The 20,202-nt window shown below is 31.8% G+C and overlaps 1 protein-coding gene across 1 annotated transcript; it reads left to right on the top strand.

The window, feature by feature from the left end:
• Positions 1-18,675: 18,675 nt before the first annotated feature.
• LOC105763174 (protein C2-DOMAIN ABA-RELATED 1) lies at positions 18,676-19,830 on the top strand. The gene is made up of 3 exons (XM_012581302.2): positions 18,676-18,953; positions 19,048-19,143; positions 19,229-19,830. Exons 1-3 carry the CDS (start codon positions 18,843-18,845, stop codon positions 19,517-19,519), a joined length of 498 nt encoding a protein of 165 aa, XP_012436756.1. The 5' UTR covers positions 18,676-18,842; the 3' UTR covers positions 19,520-19,830.
• The last annotated feature ends 372 nt before the right edge of the window (positions 19,831-20,202 follow it).

The raw sequence follows: 20,202 nt of genomic DNA, 5'->3' as shown, positions 1-20,202 counted from the left end.
AAATTATACTAAATAATAAGAATTTATTATATTAAATTGATGAATTTTATATAATTATCTTTTTCATTTTCTGACTCGGTCATGCTTTTCTCTGTGTCTGTTGGATTTGTTCTTCTATGGCTGCAATATCACCCCTATCATCATGTATTGGTCTTCTCTTTATTGGTACGACTAAGCATTTAGCCCTCAAATTTAGGAAAATATGAGAAAAAAGAGAGAGTAACATATAGATTAGATCAAAGGAACAAATTGCATGTTGTGATATATTACATATCAAATCAAAATATTAATAAAAGTTAAAATATTAGCAAAATACACGAGAAAAAAGTACTCGAAATAGTGAATAAGGGTGAATTTGAAATAAATCTAGTATAATAAACTAAATAAATAAATGTGTAATGAACAAATACCATAATATTAACTTATCATCAACTAAAATAATATTTCAGAGGCATGATTTTCATTTGAGTATAACTCGATATTTACTCTTCGATAAACCATTACTTTAATACCATATTATTTTGAGATGCTTCTAACTTATCAATATTATATGTTTAAAAGTGGATAAGTGTTGAATGTTATTTATAATGGTAAATTTTAATTTTAATTGATATACAATTGTAATACTAATTAAAACATAATTAATTTAAAATAATACATTATTACTAATTAATTAACATACCCAATTGTGCAATTCAAACGAATAAAAACTCTATTATATAAAAATTATAACCCCACATACCCGACCTAAAAGCTAAGACCAAGTCTGAAGGCTACATCAATTCATATCAGAATAAACCATCCTTTTTCTACTTGAAATTCAACAGTCATAAATAACATAATTAGTCAAATCAAACATAGAAATTCAAACCTTCAAGGCGTAATCCAAATAACACATACAAGCATAAGTTTATAAAAACGGTAAAATAACTACAAAGAATTGACCGAGCTCCGTCACGCCAACCCGCCTAAGTGCGTGGGTTACCTGAAACCCAAACAAATAGACTAAATGGGTTTACACTCAGTGTGTAACGTATATCCTCAATTAAACAGTAATATAATATATGTGATTTCAGTACGTCTTTAGTCAGTCAAATTCTCATAATCAGATATAGAAACAAACACAAAGTATCTCAAATACATACGCAAAACTTATCAAATACAGTTACAGGTTCATGCCTCCATCCACTACACACCATCTCCGTCCATCCCAACACACCATATAGGGCATCCAGTACCCATCCTTCCCTACACACCACGTAGTGACTGTATGTCACATTTTCAGAATAATTGCAGCCTAGCTACCAAATTAGAATGATGTAAATCGCCAGAATAAAAAAAATATGTGGTTTAGTTATCAAATTTGACAGATTATTAAACTGCCCACAATTCCTTCTTTATACAGTCCCGATCCCGATGCAGATGCAGATTTAATAGATATCAGATATAAGTATACAGTAATACAATTCCAGATCATGCTCATGTAATGCCATCACACTTACTTACCAGATCTCATAACAAATGTATATATCAGAATAACAAATTATTCAGTAACAGATTGTCAGATAAAAGTTTCAATGTCTAATTCAGATCATACGGACCCTACGGTAGGCCTATGTTCGGTTTGAACAACGATTATGACTCTAGGGAAAAATCTTGATTTTTGGGCCACAAGTCCGTGTGGATTCACATGACCTGGTTGTGTAACACCCCTAACCCGACTCTGTCGCCGAATTAGGGTTACGGAGCATTACCGAACCATCAGAACAACATTTAACATCATAACATTAAATAAATTAATCTCATTAAAAACCTATCAAGAATATGCATTTAGTCCCTAAATCGAGCCTTCGAGGCCCTAAAAGTAGCTTAGAATCAATTCGAGACTAATTTGAAACGAAATAGAATATTTGGAAAAAAGTTACAATATTTGAAAATAGGGGTCACATGGCCATGTGACATAGCCCAAGCCGTGTAACAATCGAACAAAGGGACACACGACCGTGTCACAGCTCGTGTCTCAACCCACATAACTCACTCAGTTGGGTCACATGGTTGTGTCGCAGGCTGTATGCCTGACTATGTAACTCTCTGACTTGTGACACACGGACATGTTACAGGCCGTATGTTAGGCCGTGCAACTCACTGACTTGATACACTTACAATTTACAAATGACACATGGTTGTGTTGCCAAGTCATGCCCTAGGTCGTATGATCCATAATTTGACCCTAAAAACAAGCCATTTCAAGTCCAAAACACACCTAACCATCCATCCCACTTGTGAACACATTCAATTGACCTAAGCATCATTCAAACACTTATAAACATACCATTTCAAACATCCTATTTCATCTAACCAATATGCCATTCAAAGGTACCACATATATATATTAAAACAACTTTAACCAAACAAATCAATATAACCATACTTCAAGCACAAAACCTAGTTCATTTATCTACCAAATGATATCGCATATGACCATTTCCATGCCATCACAAACATGCCAAAAAGAATCTTACATACAAGCACTTAAGAATTGCCAAAATGGCCTAACTTGTCAAAGCTCCAGAGTCCATCAAACCAAACATAAAACTTCAAAAGAATATACATACCAAATCAACCATTACACATTCAAGAAATACCATTATAAAAGGGTCATATCCATGCCATTTATAACATTGGCCAAAATACTCAAAAACTATCGAAATGGTTGCTGGATAGTGTAATAGATCTCTGACAAGTTTCCAACAGATCGTGCTTCCAATAATCTATAAAAAAATGAAAGTAACTACATAAGCAACTAGTGCTTAGTAAGCTCGTATAAAATCAAACATAATTTACCATTTCTTTAGCACAATTTATACAATAAGCATAATATCATTACCAATACCATAAGCTTAGTAAAAGCCTATACAAGATTCATCTAACTCACAAGTTATTAGGTTCATCCATGATTCATATGAGTTTAATCATATAGTAAGTAGATTTCATATATACATCATTTTTAACTCATCAACCTTTTCAAAAGATCATGAATCATTTCAATTGTATACTTTCTATGCCATTTCCTTTACTTACCCATTGACCATCTAGAATTTGATCGGATACTCGAGAATTCTCACATGTAGTGTGCCTTTCTATATAATCGTAACCTTTCCTTTTTAATAGTGCTTACACGAGCTGTAAAATGGGTCTGCTCACACGAGCTATGGGTCGAAATGTTAGCTACATGATGCTGCTCACACGAGTTGTGGAGAACCCACAACAAATACAGGGCCTCAGCCATCAATAGGACATTAAAGACCAGCACCCGAAACATGAAATCCCTAATGATATGTCATTTGTATCCTAAGAATTCTTAAGGTTCAAATGGGATTCATTATCCGTCAATTACTCAAAACATCGATACATAAGCATGTGCAAGTTCGTTTATATTAACACTATATAGTAAATAATCGATTTAGCTATCATTAATACAATTATAATTCATACGAAATTACCTCGATAACTATGGTCGAAGAAGTAGAGTTTGAAACTAATCTGAAGCTTTCGCCTTTTCTCGGTTTAAATCCGATTGTTGTTTATCTTGATCATGCAAGAGTAAATTTCTTGGCCGAACCTTCCTTTTTCTCTAATGGTTATTTTAGGTTTTAGAAAATAAAGATGGAGAAGATAACATCTTTCTTTTGTATTTTATTTACTAATTACTACTTCAACCTTATTATTAAACAAAAAGTTCAATAAAACCTTGTCCATAACCATCCACTAACTTAATTATGGTATATTTACCATCTAAGTACATTAAATTTCCTTTCCATAGCCATTTGGCCCTTTTAACTAATAGAAACCCACTTTTACAACCTTTACGATTTAGTCTTTTTTTACCTAATTAACCATTTAAAACTCAAAATTTCTTAATGAAACTTTAATATGACCTTAAAATAATCCCGTAGACATTAAATAAATATTAAAATAATAACTCACTTGTCAAATTTATGGTCCCAAAACCACTATTTCTGACACAACTGAAAACGAACTGTTACAAGTTGGCTAGCCCGTATGGCTCAAAATAGTGAGTTACACAGTCTGGCACACGACCAAGCACATGCCCGTGTGACTCACAACCAAAAATTCCCCTCACACGGCCTGGAAAAATGCCTGTGTCCTTGGCCCGTGTAACCCTAAATCTAAAACAGTGAGTTACACGACCTGGACACACACCTGTGTCCCTAGCCTGTGTGCTTTCAATTCGAAAATAGTGAGTTACTCGACCTGCCACAGGGCTTGGCACACGGCTGTGTGGCATCGGCAACCACGTTTTTCGGTGTTCGCAAATCGTAGAAATTCAGGTTTTCTCTACACACTTGATTCGATTTTGACGTAGAAGTAGCAAAGGTGATCTTGAAACCTAAAAGCAACAATCAATTGTCCAATAACATGATTAAATCGAACTAAAAATGCTAATTTAACACTCAAACCGAATTACGTCGAAAACTTCGACACAAAACCCAACTTGAAGAAATTAGACATTCACCCTTATACGAAACAGCAATACACGGAACTAACTAATAATCGCAACTTAAACCGAGAAGAATCGAACGAACAAGCAAGAACCAATTCTCTTGACAAAACTAACAAGAACAAACATTAACAGAAATCCAACAACTTACACGATTAACCTTTTAGTCGAAACAATGAGATACGTGATTCCCCAATAGAATGACAACAAAAATTAATAGAAAGAAATAAATGGAAAAAATAGCTAGAGAAGAAGAAAAAGAACTACCAAAAGAAGAAAAAAACGTCAAAAAGAAAAAGAACCATTTTAAATTAATTACTATAAAAATAACTATTTTTTTACAGAGTAGGGTAAAATATATCTCTTTTTTGCTTACGCAGATACTCAAACGCAAGACCAAAGGGTATTCAGAGACTTAACCATTGAACTAGCAGACTCATTCTCGATAAAAAACCACACAGAATTAAACCTAAGTCAAAAGTTCAGTATAGGAGTTGGTTCAAAAAAAATAACAAAATTTTCAGAATTGGGATTCAAACCCCGAATCTCAAACATACAATTAAAATACTCAACCACTAAAACATAGACTTAATTAATTAGGATTTGGCAAATAACACTCAAAATTTTGGGGCCTTACAAAAATGAAAAAAAAATATTGATATGAATAATTACATATGTTGAATACATTGATTTCAACCTTTTATAGTTTAAATGAATAAAAATTTTAAAATAAAAACTATAATTATTAATAATATTAATTAATGAGATTTAAATGATATCTTAATAAAATTTACAAATGTAATTTTATTTATTAAAAGATTATTTTATTTAATAAAATATGTTTAAAATATTTTTATATAAAATTTAAGTATTTTAAAAATATATTTTAACCAAAATTTATGATTTTCATTTCACTCGTGAATAGAATTAATTTTACAAAATTTGAGACAATAAGTTATTATAGAAAAACTTGTTTTGTTGTTGTTATTGATGACAATGTGTTATAAAAGGTAAAAATAAAACATAAAAAAATCAGTTCTACAATAAACTTGGTTGTAATAATGAAATATTATTATAGAGGGTGATTGTTATAGAGAAAGCTCATTGTAGATGTTGAATCGAACAATTGCTAATTGCTAAGAGAACATATTGTTGAATGGAAATGCTTTGTTGCAGCATGGCAAATTCGGTTGCCATTGCAATGAACAAATTAAAAAATAAAATAAAATAAATAAATGACACAAAGGATTGTTTACGCGGTTCGAATTCCCTATGTCTGGGAAGCTTAGCTTAGTGAGTCAATTCACTATCTTAAATCCCTAATACAACAAGTTATTTAAGTTCTATCACTCTCCTAGTATAGCAGCTTTTCCTTTGTATCCAATGACCTAAATTCTCCATTTGAGAACTCTGTACACACAACTTGTTTACTCTAAAGTGCACTCACAAAATACTATCTTTAATGAAAAATAAATGTTCTCAATACTCGGTATATAAGCTTATACAAGCCTATCAATATAGAAGAGTTTTTGAGACTTACTAACATACTAGAGATCAATTGCAATCCAATTCCTATTAAACAACTATAAAATATAAAATTATAATATCCTAATAAAGATCAATATAAAGTGGACTATTAGAGATTTATTCTTCAATTCTATTCGTCATTTGTACGAATAAATTAATTTAAATAAAATTTCATATTTCTGGACAAATTTTTGGAAGAATTATGTGAGGACAACTGAGTATTCAATCGTCAACATTTATGTTTCCTCAACCGAAACCGGCTTCATTAATCTGACAGCTGCCCCAATTAACATGAAACGCAATTGGCGGACATGATTTAAGAAGTAATTAAGTCAATACTTAACCCAACCATGTCGACATCTAACATGGTTTACAAATTAATACATGGCATGTCTCTCAAACCACATTTATTTATTTTACCTAAACTTTTTCCTTGGAGCTTCAATCCAATAATTAGAATTTATCTGCGATTTTTTCTTAAAAAGAAAAATGAAATGTTTGTTTTATTACGAGAATCTGGAAAAAGATTTCAGTTTTCTTTTCGATCATCCATTTTCTTCATCAGATTACTAAAACTTTGAAAAACACACTCAAAAGGACAATATCAAATAGCTTTTATTTATCTTGTATGGAAAAAATGAATTCAAATGGCTTTTGATCTCAATTGGATTGACCTTGTTGTTTCTTTATAAATTTCAATTTCTTTTAAAATATTTTATATAATATTTATATTAGATATAAAATTATTTTCTTTTGGATATTTAAAATTTAATATTTACAATATAGTTGATTTTATAAATAAGTAATATTAATTACTTTAAAATATTTAAAATTTGTATTTCATATAAAAATTATTAATAATGAGAAATAACAAATTATTTTATATTTTGAATGAAATATCATAATATTAATAAATTTAAATATTATTTAAATTGTTTCTTTTACTTAACTATATCATGTCTGAAATTGTAACACCCCCAAACCCGACCTAAACGTTACGGTCAAGTCTACAGAAATTACAATAGCTTGTTAAGGAACTTTTGATTTAATAAAATTCGGTGTTCGTTTAGAGAGCATAAAGTTTAACAAAACTTCTCACAAATATTTGGAAAAACTTACATTCGAAAAATACTCACTCTAAACCCAAAATTTTGTACTCCAAATCGTGAGTTTTTATTGTATCTATTTCGACAAATCATTTCTAGTTTTAAGGAAAACACTCGTTAAAGTCGTTTATTTATTTACAGAATAACTCTTTAGGGGTTACTTAGCTTGTAGCAGAAAACTTTTAGAGTTCTAATTTTGAAAATCGAATTTTAAATTTTAACCCGCGAGGTTTTGCAGTACACGTTCGTAGATATCAATATTGGCAAATTAAACGGAAACCAAAACAAACCCAAAAACAAATTACAGTCCCCAAAAGTCTAAAATAAATAATTACGAAAAATCACCAATTTTAATTTAACTGATAAAACCATTCGAGCTCCAGCACGCCGTCCGATTCTAATTTGCCAATTACATGAAATGTCAAAAATAAAACAAAGAGGTGAACTATAGAGCTTACTGTATAACTAAAACTCAAATTGAGACCACACACATTACGATATACAAAATAGAAAATTTCATAACGATCAATCAAACAAAATTGAGTATGCATGACTATGCCAATGTGGTATTTTTTCAAAAAATCATAATACGGATTTTTCAGAAAACGTCCTACCCAACTCCACTACACACCAAAATAGAGTTCTCCCCGAACTCATCCATCCATAACACACCAATAAAGTTATCCCAGGTTGCCCAGCAACGATGACTTCCACCCCAGGTTGTCCAACAACGATGGCTTATCAATATGCAGTTAAACTGCCAAGTCAAATATATGTGGTCAAGCCACAGTATTACAGCCCAGCTGTCGAAACAAAAAATATGTGGTCGAGCCACTAAATACGCAAATCATTAAATTGCGAGTACAAAATCTTCCTCCTTTAACATTATCCCAAATCCCATGCAATGTGTCATGACATGCATGTACAAAATCATAATGGTGAGCATGTAGGACATGCTAACGTATAGTAACAGAAACAGATGGCATGGAAGATCATGCTCTACAAAACAAATTTATTAAACCTTTAAGAAACACATCAGTTTTGCCATGAAATCACATGCACGGTTACATAATAGATTCAAAAATACAAATTGACAAAATCATACATTATACAAACTTATACAAACATAGTGAACCATAACATACCATTAGAACTACCAGTATCATAACATGCAAATATATATATTACAAATACCCTAAACTCATCAACACAAAAGCATATTCACCGATATCTTGTTTTCAGGTCTTAATTAAATAGTAAGGGCCCTACGGAGAGGCTAAATACAGTTCACGAAACATAGCGGGAAACAATGGGAATTTTCTAAAAACGGGCCCACACGACCTAAAAGGCTAGCCCGTGTGGCCCGCACGGCTTGGCACACGGCCTCACACACACCTGTGTTGCCCACACAGCCCAAATAGCCCAGACAATGTGACACACACGGTCTGGCACACGGTCGTGTGTCACGCACGGCCTAGCACGCGACCGTGTAGCGTCGACAGTCCCAATTTCCGCTTTCGCCGATTACTGATATCTTGGGTTTTCGTTACACACCTTGATATTTTCTGACGGGGGTTCCAAAAACGAGTATACCAACACCATTCCAAAAATTGTAGCAAACAACAATCAATTCTTCGAAGGAAACAGTAATCCACAATCCTCACCACACACAATTGATACGAATTAATTGGCAAAGAGTTGACAAAAAAATCAAGAATACGAGACCACAGAGAAGAAACCGAAAAGAAACAAGAAGGCGAAAACAAAAAAAAAATGACTGAAAAGCAAAAAGAAGAACAAAATGAAACGTAAGAAGAAAAGAGAATAAACGTAAGAAGTATATGTACCTATTACTATTTTCATTTACTTAATAACATTATTTATTATCATTATTTTTTTAAAACAAAACAAACCACTAAACCCTCTATCTGATAACTTAATAGATTAATCAAAATTCAATTTTAACACAACCACTCCACTTAATCGGCACAATGGAGAATAGCAAAAATGAACTAACAAACCCATTCTATCATTTTACTAATCCAATTTATGCTAACCTGATTTTTCGGATGTGACAAAAATGAACATTTTATTTCTCGAAAACACTTTTGGCAGCAATACCAAATACTTAAATATTATATCAAACTTTTGAAAAATATTTTTTCACAATACTTTTCAAAAGCATTTCTTAAAAACAATGCTAAGCTAACCCTTAATCCACTTTTGAAACCAATGAAAACATTTCCCAAATTCCAAAAATTAAAATGTAAAACGAAAAGAAATTTCAACTAGTCTTTCGGTTATCCCCAACCCTATCTTATTTGGCTCCCCAACTTTACAAAAAAAAAAGTCATTTTAGCTATTTATTTAATTTTTCATCTTTTTTAGCCCTTACAACTTGTGTTTTTTTTTTGTCAAATTACCTCAAAATGAATGAATAAGTTGACGTTTTTAAACTTTGCTAACGTTGCACACACGTGGATACACGTCCGCATTTAATTAATTTTTTTAAATTTAAAAATTCAAAAAAAAATTATAAAAACTATTTTAAAAACTAAAGTCATTAAAATTTATTTAAAATATTATAAAGAATTTTTTTTAAAAAAATTAAAAATTTAATTAAATACTAACATGTCATCTATATGGAAATCCATGTGTAACGTCAACAAAGTTAACAAATGTTAACTTTCCCATCCATTTTAGGATGATTTGACAAAAAATACAAGTTCAATGGCTAAAAGAGGCAAAAATTAAATTGAAGACTAAAATGACTTTTTATAAAGCAAGAGGGTAAAAAAATCATTATGCCTATAAAAATTAGATTTTGAGCCTATATCTCAAAAAAAAAAATTTGAGCCCCAACTCAATCTATTTTTAATTTTATAATACTTTATTTTATAGTATATAATTTATATAATATAAAAACTAAATATATATTAATATATGTGTGTGTAAATATTAGAAAATGTAAGTTTTGAATGTTTAAAATTTTGAAAAAGAAAAATATTAAATTGTTAAATATTAAATATTAAATAAAAATAACATTTGTTTAAAGATATATATATGGAAGGTAGAAATGAGATTAAATTAATTATTTATAAAAATCAACAAATTATTAGATCCTATAAATAATATGAATGGATTCAAATAAAATATACATACAAAATTGTATTATAAATATGAACATTTTCAACAATACCCAAGATCAAAATTGTAACATCCCAAAATATACGGGGTTAGATGAAATCAAAATTATAAAATATCATATTTAGCCTAGACGTTAAAACCAAGTCTAGAGGCTACATCAAAATGTTTAAGAAAAAATCAACCTTAAAGTAATTTAAAGTTCATCATTTAGAAAACACCTAATCAATCAAACAAACGTGGGAATCCGAGCTTACAACCATAATCTAAAGTAAAACATACGTTAGTTCAATTTTAAACAAACAGTAAAATATCTAAGAAAGAGAGATGACTGAGCTCCCGACACACCGAGCCTCCTAAGTCTGTGAGTTACCTGCAACGTAGTCAACAAATAGAATTTGCTTATAACTCAATGTGTGTAACCAATATATAGGCAAACTACAATAAGACATAACATTAATTGCCCAAATTTAGAATAAAAAACAAATAATTCTCGATAATAACGTAATAGTTTAGATAAGGTGCAGACATATCAGATGCAGATGTAAAACAAATCAGATACAGATGCAGAACATATCAAAATCATATGCAGTTTTCTACCCCCATCGACTACACACCATCTCCAATTATCCCAACACACCATATAGGGTATCAAGTACTTATCTAGCCCTACAAATCAATTAGTGCCGGTATGGCACATTTCAGAGTGATTGCAGACTAGTTGCCAGATCAGTATGCGATAAATCACCAGATTCAGATATAGAGTTGTGGCTTAGCCACTCAATTCAGCAGATCATTAAACTGCCAACACTTCCTTCTTTATATCGTTCCCACCCAATGCAGATGCAAAAACAGATATCAGATATCAAATATCAGATATCAGGGATGCACATATAGTTATTCAATTACAATTCATAATCAGATAATACAAATCATTATCATTTAACAGTTATCGCGTCAATTATACACATAGATAATCAATTAGTCAGTCTAAGAATATTGGATATCAAGTTATACAGTCTAATTCAGATCATACGGACTGTATGAAAGGCCTACTTTCGATTTAAACGACGCTTACGACCCTAAGTAAAATTTCAATAATTTGGACTACACGCCCGTGTGGATTCACACTACCGTGTGGCTCAAAATAGTGAGTTACACGATCTGGCTCATGGCCATGCACACATCAGTGTGATCCATAACCCCTCACACGGCCTGGACATACACCCGTGTCCTTGGCCAGTGTGACCCAAAATACCAAATAGTGAGTTACACGGCTTGGACACACACCCGTGTCCCTAGACCATGTGACTCAAAGTAGAAACAGTAAGTTACATGGCTTAGACACACACCTATGTCCCTAGCCTGTGTGCCTCAAATTCTTAATCAGTGAGTTACACGGCCTAACACACGATCGTGTGGCATCGACAACCATGTTTTCTGACGTTTAAAAATGGCAAAAATTTGGGTTTTTGGTACACACCTGATACAAATTTGACGTAGAAGCAACGAATATGAACCCATAATCTAGGAATGACAACCAATTATCCAATTTAGAGAGGTTAACCGAGTCAAAAAGCTATATTACAATCAAATCAAACTATGTCGAAAAGTTTAACACAAAGGTTCCGAAATGAAGGTTCTGCTCTTATCAACAAACGAACAACGATTGATTAGCACTACAACGTTGGAGGAATGTTCCTTTCGAGATTCTCGCCTAAATAAGCCCAATTAAAAAAATTAATAACGAATTTGGTACAACTGACAGTATAATTCAACCACAAAGAAAACAGACAAGTTGTAGCAAAAACGAAGGAATCAAAATCAGTACTTACAGTAAAAATCTTGCAATTGAACAACAAAAACACAGACTTCTCGATTATACTCGTTGCAAGTCCCAGAGAGATGTAAAAGGCAAAATTATAGCGAAAAAAGGAGAATGGAAAAAAAAACAAAAGACAAAGAAAAGAAGAATGTAGAAAGAAAGAAGAAAAAAATTGAAGAAGAAAAAGGAAAAGGCTTTAATAATTTTAAATAACTAACTTCACTTGTAGAGAAAAATAAATATGTTCCCTTCTCACTTACACAGAGACTCAAATATAGAACCAGGAGATATACAGAAGCTTAACAATCGAACCAACAGGCTCATTCTTGTCATAGAATTACACAGAATTAAATTTAAGTTGAGAGTCTAAAGTTAGGGTTAAACCAAAATAAAAAGAAAAATTACAAGAGGAAAGACTCAAACCTTCTACCTCAAACACATAAATAGAGCACTTATCCATAGATACAAAGACATAATTATTTGTAGAGTTTATCAAGCAATGGTTCAAAATTTTGGGTTGTTACAAATTGAATAGGCTTGACGGTTAAGTTGTTAGTGAACTCCTTAAATGTCCTAGGTTTTATCCACACCTTTTCCATTTTTTTCTTTTGAATTTTTAGAAAATAAGGATGAATATCATACTAAAATAAATATTATTTGGGTTAAAAATTTAATTAGTGTGGATAGTAGCTCAATGGTTAAGCATCTATTCCCTTTCCCTTACATACCAAAATTTGAACCACTCTAACATCAAATTAATCATTTTATTTTTCTTCTTAATTTTCCATTAATTTTTAGGCCTAAAACTTTGGGAAAATTGCTTTTGATGCCTTGAGGTTCCCAAACCCTAGATATTTAATCCAACTTCTCCTAATTGAACTAGGATTATGTTTTCTCTTGAAAACTAAATAGAATTTCTTTCACCTCTCTAATTATTCTCATCTTTTCTCATCTTTCCTCTCTTTTACATAAAATTTTACATATTTTTGTTGCTGAATTATTATTTTTTTCCCGAATCAAAGTCAATCCTCGTTAACTTATTTTTTTTACCGGAAATGAAATTGCCAATAAAAACATTCCAAATCCTAACCATGAATCGATAAGTACGCCTCAATCTTGATGTTTAGATTTCGAATCACTATAGAACTTCTATCTAACGATAATCTTGTGATCGATTAAATGATCTTGCTTGGTTCTTAACAAATCTTTTGTCAATGTCGTTTAATCTTGAAAACCATTATTAATTCTTGCATAAATATCGTTTGAAGGACTCGATTTAGGTGCCACGGATCAGATTGGAATGTGAGTAACATCGCTTGAGATCCCGGAGACTGATGTGTGTTCTTTTATAAGAAAATGAGGCAAACAGTGCCTTGGGATAAGGCTATACGACTAACCATACGGGCGTTTGGGCCACCTGTGTGGACCACACAGCCTCTCACATGATCATGTTCCCTTGAAACCCTGGGTATTTCGATTCTCACACGACCTAAGTTTGTTACACGGCCCAACCACACGGTCGTGTACCCCCTCCACACAATCCAAGGCTTTCCACACAGTCTAGTCACACTGTCGCATGTCCCTTGTTTTTCAAATTTTACAATTTTGCCCTTATTTTCTAGATTTCATCTCATCATTTATAACACCACACCACACCACATTTAGGCTAACTACTTTCCATAGCTTATGAGAACATATCTAGGTCATCTTGAATGTAACACTTAAAAAATCTTGGTATCGTAAAATTCTTGAAGAAGTGGATAATTTTATTTATTTATAAATTGTGAATATATAGTAGACACTTAAGAAGAGAATTAAAAATGTTTGGGAGTGTAATTACTAACTTGTGAACAAGGAAAAAAATAAGAACTTGGTGAACTAGGAAGGACGTATTTGTAATTGTGCAAAAAGAAATGAAAGAGTGAATTGATAATTTGACCATGCTAATTTATAGTATCATATGATGTAGAGAAAATAAGTTTAACTTGTTTGTTTGTCATTGGGAATATTCTTAAATCTGAATTGTTGAATATCAATATAATTGTAAAAAAAAAGTTTTAAAATATCAAGATGCTATAAACCAAAAAAATAAAGTAGTAAAATTTAGTATTGAAAATTTAAGTTATAAAATATTTTAGTATATTACTTAAAATTAAGTATGGAATATATTGAAAATTTTAATGGTCTTGTTTTAACATCAATTAGAACAAACTATTTGGAGTAATCAATGTTTTGAGTGTTGGCATATTTGACGTTTTAATGGCTTATGTATTAATATTAGTTTACAGCAAATGATAAGGGAATTTCGTGGTAAATTAGAATAGTATCATTATCTATTCGATTAGCCTTGAAGAGGAAGGAAAGAAGTTTGAACTTTGATAGATATTCATCTTTATCCTTATTATTTTCTTTCAGAGTATTTCAAGCTGTTGGAGAGCTTCTTTATAAAGCCTTTTATGTGATAAGTATTCAAGACAATTAGTGGGATAAAATCAACTTTTAAACGAGTGCTTCAAACTTATCAAAACATTGTTGGTTGATCACTTGAATAGTGATTTGTAACGATTTTGGTTCGACTTTAGAGCTGCAAACATCCATGTGTAAAGGATAGTTTGAGCTTTAACCAATATTTGTATTTAACAAAGCTAACAATACTATTTCTTAAGCCTCTTTGACTGAGTATTCTATTTTAGATAAATCTGTTAATATTTTGTTATTTATTCAAATAGGTTGTTACTTATTTAAATAGGTTGTTAAGCTTTACTAGATAAGTCAGGATCACATTTGTAATCTGTATATATATTCCATACTCTATCAAATGTATAGATAAGCTCTTCACTCCATTCAATTACTTATCTCTTCATGGTATCAAAGCCTCTCAAACTCACACGAGTTAAATTTTTTTCCCCCATTCTTCTTTCTCATTCTTTCGTACTCTGAAACAATGGCAGCCACGATTGTTAACTCAATTTAGAGTTGTTATCATGACTCAATTTAGAAAAAGAAGTTGTATCTCTGTATATGTATGTCATGATAACTTGATTTGAAAATAATTAAATAAATTTTCATACTATTTCTATTTAGAAAACAAATTATAAAATACTTATTTTTTTAAAATTATTTTAAAATTTTTCATGTAAAAGCCGATCCACAAATTAAACTCATTGGTTGGTTTAGTATTTGCATTTTAAAAATAAAGTTATACAAATAAATTTTTTATGCTAATGGAAAATTAGTAAGGTTTCCGCTCACGGTTGGTTATTTATTGGTTAAATTATAAAGTAAAAATTTAAAGTTTATAATATTAGGAATTTAATTTTATAATTAAATTTTTAAGAATTTAGTCTCTATATTTTCTTTAATTTAAAAATCTAGATCTATTTGTTACTACCGTTATAATTCTTTTGTTAAATTTGGTGTGACATTTTGAAAATTAGAAAAAATACTCACTTGGTGTTCCTATAACAATAGAAAATCACATTAGTATTGTAATCAGAATAAAGTATTTAGACAAATGGATGGCATTTTAAGGATTGAGGTACCAAATTATGTCAAAATTAAAGTATAAAGATTAAATTTCAAATTTAAGCACAATATCAAGATCAAAACTAAAATTTAACCATTCTTATATAATTCCAAAAGAGCAAAGGGATTAAAGCTGAAATTTAACCATCTATCTTCTCATGTATGGAAGGCCTTTATGTATATAGTAGTAGAGATTACGTATTTAAGGTCTTGATCTACATGTTGTGTTGCAAAACACTGATGTATTATTGACTTGCAAAGTCAGGTTAGTGTGTATACCCAATTTCTTTGTAACTTGATGACCAAAATGCAAAAAATCTAAAACAATTTCTTTCTAGCATTTATACGAGTTGCTCCCATATAATACATCCACATTATTTCCATTCGGGATAATAATTTATTTGACTCTCTAATTTTGTAAAATAAGTTATTTTAATTTTCTATTTAATTTTTTGTCTCTTTTCATCCCTGAACTATTTCTTTTTGTCAAAACAACATGAAATGGACGAAAAAGTTAATGGACGTTAACTTTGTTGATATGACATCTACGTGGCAGTCCACGTGTATGCCACATCAGTAATAATTAATTTTATAAAATTCCAAAAATTATAGAATATTTAATATAATTATTTAATATAATTAAATTTAAATTAATTCATCGAGCAGAGCCCAAGATGAAATCTAGTAAAAATAAAAATAAAACTGTTTTAATGAATGTGTTAAATAATAAATAATCTATAAAATTATTTTACAACATTTTAAAACAAATTATTTTGAAGCACCCTGATCCTGGAAATTCAAGATAATATTTGAAGCATATTTTGAAGATATTTGATGAAAACGCTGGTCTTGCGACACATTTTCAACCACGGAGATTTTTTTCTTTGCAATCTCACCTCTCTTTCGCACCTATAAAAGGGGGTTCCCCCTTCATACTCCATCATCTCTCCTGACCTCCATCCTTCCATTTTACAACATTTTTCTCTCTCGGTTTTCTTCCCCGTTCAGTGTTAAAAATTTCTGTCGCTAATAAAATTTACAGTTTGAGGTATTCTTGAGTCATCGGTGATCGATATCACTTCAAGATGAACACATTTCATATATCCTACTGAGATGAGACCATTACCTTGGAAACCTATCCTATGGAAGTTGGGTTCCGAGGTGATTTTGATTTATACAGTTACAGGTGGAAGTCTACGTAGAGGTCTTGATCGACAGCCGTTATTAGGTCATTGATCGGAGTATAATGGGAGAGCTAGTTGACGGTCGTTATGCAGGCACGAGCTCAAAATTTTCAGGTACTTGAAGATGTTACCTTATAAATACCATACAAAAGTTTGAGAGCGTTCTTACAGGGAAAAACTATGGGGCTTCCCGCTATAATCGGCGTAAATTTTTTTCTCCATTTCCACACTGCCGATATCTTTAACTTTTCATCATATCTGAAGGCCGGCACCACCATGGACATAGAAGGACTTTCAAGCGGGCAACGACTGTGACGTTAGAGTAAAGGTGATGCTCCTTTCGGGGCGGCAACGATTGCTGTTATTAAACAACCTATTAATAACTACAACCACTGTCGTGCCGACCCGAGTTTGACCTCTATTCCGATGGAACATCCACTCTCCTCCTAAGAGTCTTCTTGTGTCCACCTCGGTGTTAACCTTCGGATAAGAATGAAAGGTTAAAGATACCAGCTGCCTGGGAATAGAGAAAAAAATTACATCGATTACATTGGAAATCCCTTCGTCTTTCCCTATGATTATGACCTCAATCTAATGTATGGTATATATAATGCATCATTTGTGGGTATCCAAAAAGCTTGAACTCGTGATCGCATAACGACCGTCAATTGACCCCTGATTATATTCGAACCCTTGACTGCATCAAGGCCGCCGACTAGGGCCTCCACTTAGACTTTGACTCGTTACCGTGATCGCATAACGACCGTCAATTGTCCCCCGATTATATTCGAACCCTTGACTGCATCAAGGCCGCCGACTGGGACCTACACTTAGACTTTGACTCGTTACAATATCAAGCATTGTCACCCCGAAACCTAACTTCCATAGGATGAGTTTCTGAAATAATGGTCATATCCCAGCATGACATATGAAATGTATGTGTTCTAAGACGCTTTATCGCATCCCCGACCCTTGAAATCTACCTAAAAACTTTCATGGTTTCACTTCTAGTGCCTGTGTCACGACATCGAGGATAGTATGCTCATATTTAGGGTATCTTTAGGGGTGTGTCGCGACATCCCCAGGCCATGTCGTGACACCGAAGGTAGTCTTGGAATTATTCTATTCTACTCCCTATGTTGTGACATCAAACTCTTCGTGTTGCAACATAGCAACCAGTATCGAGTTAGCATGCTTTCTAATGGTCTCCTGCACACTCACAAAGTATATTAACTCACACTTAGGCCTCACACACCCTCTCCAAAATCAGTCTATTTTCCTAATTTAAAAAAAATCTAAAATGACAATTAAAAAAATTGCATATATGGCTAAATTAGCCTGATGAAAGTTTTGAAAAAAAATTCTAAAGTCTTAAGACTTTTGGAAAATTTTGGAAAATTTTATGATTTTACTGTAATTTTCAGAAAATAAATTAATATAGTTTAAAAAATTCTGATTCTTTTATCCTTCCAAAATTTTAATATAGTTTAAGAAAAGAAATATTTAATAATTGATGATGTAGGTTTGAGGCGACAGATTTGTATTGAATATTTAGCTTAATTTAACAGAAAAATGAAGTAAGATAATATGATTGGATGAAATGAAAAATAAAATATTAAAATGGTGTTATCATTGACGTAGCAAGGTGATAATAGTCAGTCCAAATCGGTCTTATTTTATTTTTATTCTAAAGAAAATTTCTTTTCTTTCGATCAAGTCAAACAAAATGTCCTCTTCTTTTTTGCAACTTGTCGTTTAATTTACATTCATTCAAACTTGACGCGTAATTTTCATTTACTAAACTCAGTCTTGTATTGGAGTTGCCACTATATATTCATTTTTAGTAAATGAAATTAATCTGACAGCTTTTTGGGTAATCCGATTCCAATATAACTACCAGGCTTCGTAGTTTGGCCATTCCATTAGCCACCAGCCAGCAGCCCATTTCAACACACCTTAAATCATCCATAATTCCATACCAGAAAACATAGTTAAGCCAAAGTTTCTCGATGGAGAATTTGCTAGGGTTGTTGAGAATTCATGTTCAAAGAGGGGTGAATCTTGCTGTGAGAGATGTTGTGAGCAGTGATCCTTATGTTGTTATCAGGATGGGAAAACAGGTAATTTGTTTTTCTCGTCTTTTTTGGATTCTGGGTTTTGTCTCTTCACTTTATCATTTCCAGGTTTTAAGTAATAATCTGTTCGAGTGTGCAGAAATTAAAGACTCGTGTGATAAAGAAGAACGTGAACCCAGAATGGAATGACGACTTAACTCTTTCAATTGCAGACCTAAGTCTTCCAGTTAAGCTTGTAAGTAAATTTTTTTTTTTTTCAATCTCAAGCTTGTTTTTTATTTTTCTTTTTTCTGATGATTATTGTTATACCTTTTTGGCAGACGGTATATGATAGAGACACGTTCAGTTTAGACGATAAAATGGGGGATGCAGAATTCGAGATTGGTCCATTAGTAAATGCTGTAAAGATGAGTTTGGAAGGGCATCCCAATGGAACTATAATCACTAAAGTTCAGCCAAGCAGGCAAAACTGTCTGTCACAGGAGAGTTGCATAATTTGGAACAATGGGAAAGTTGTTCAAGACATGTTCTTGAGGCTCAGAAATGTGGAGACTGGTGAAGTGGAGCTTCAATTGGAATGGATTCATGTTCCGGGCTCAAGAGGACTTTGATCTCTCTAAATTATGGGTGTTTCATATATATTTCAAATATGAGTAACATAGGTTAGATAAATTATTTTAAGTTGTTCACCACCCTTTTCTTTTGGGTGCTAATTAAGCAAATAAGATGCTTATATGGTAGTCTTTGAGTGTCATAAGCTGGCACCATTGGACAGTTTCTTCATTGTTCATATATATGCCTTATTAGTACCCTTTTTTTTCTTCTGAATTTATTGTCTTGCTGGATGCTTTCTTGATGTCTCGTAGTATAGTATTGTTAAAATTATGGAAACTATTAAATAAAAAATTTACTTATTAGGATCCATTTGGAAATTTGGACTTGGAAAATATATGAATTTGGATTTTCAGATTCAATTACTTGGATGCTAAATTTATATATATATATATATATATATATAACTCCAACATCATAGATGAAAGGGCAAACTATCAAATTGATGACCAAATTTTTAGAGCCCTTTCATTTTGGTCACCTAAATAAAATTTTTGTAATTTATTCACCAACATTAGAGAATACTTTCATTTTTAGACATCCAAGCATTAAAACCCCTAAATTGTGCATCCCAAGTCAACTTTTTTTTACTAGTTTCTGACCTCACCACTCTTCATCTTCTTCTTCCTTAACCCATTTCTTTTCTCCAAGCCACCCTCCCACACCCCTGCTTCCTTATCCA

Source organism: Gossypium raimondii, chromosome 12, assembly GCF_025698545.1.
Source record: "Gossypium raimondii isolate GPD5lz chromosome 12, ASM2569854v1, whole genome shotgun sequence".
Lineage (NCBI taxonomy): Eukaryota > Viridiplantae > Streptophyta > Magnoliopsida > Malvales > Malvaceae > Gossypium > Gossypium raimondii.
This window is presented reverse-complemented; position numbering and strand designations above follow the sequence as displayed.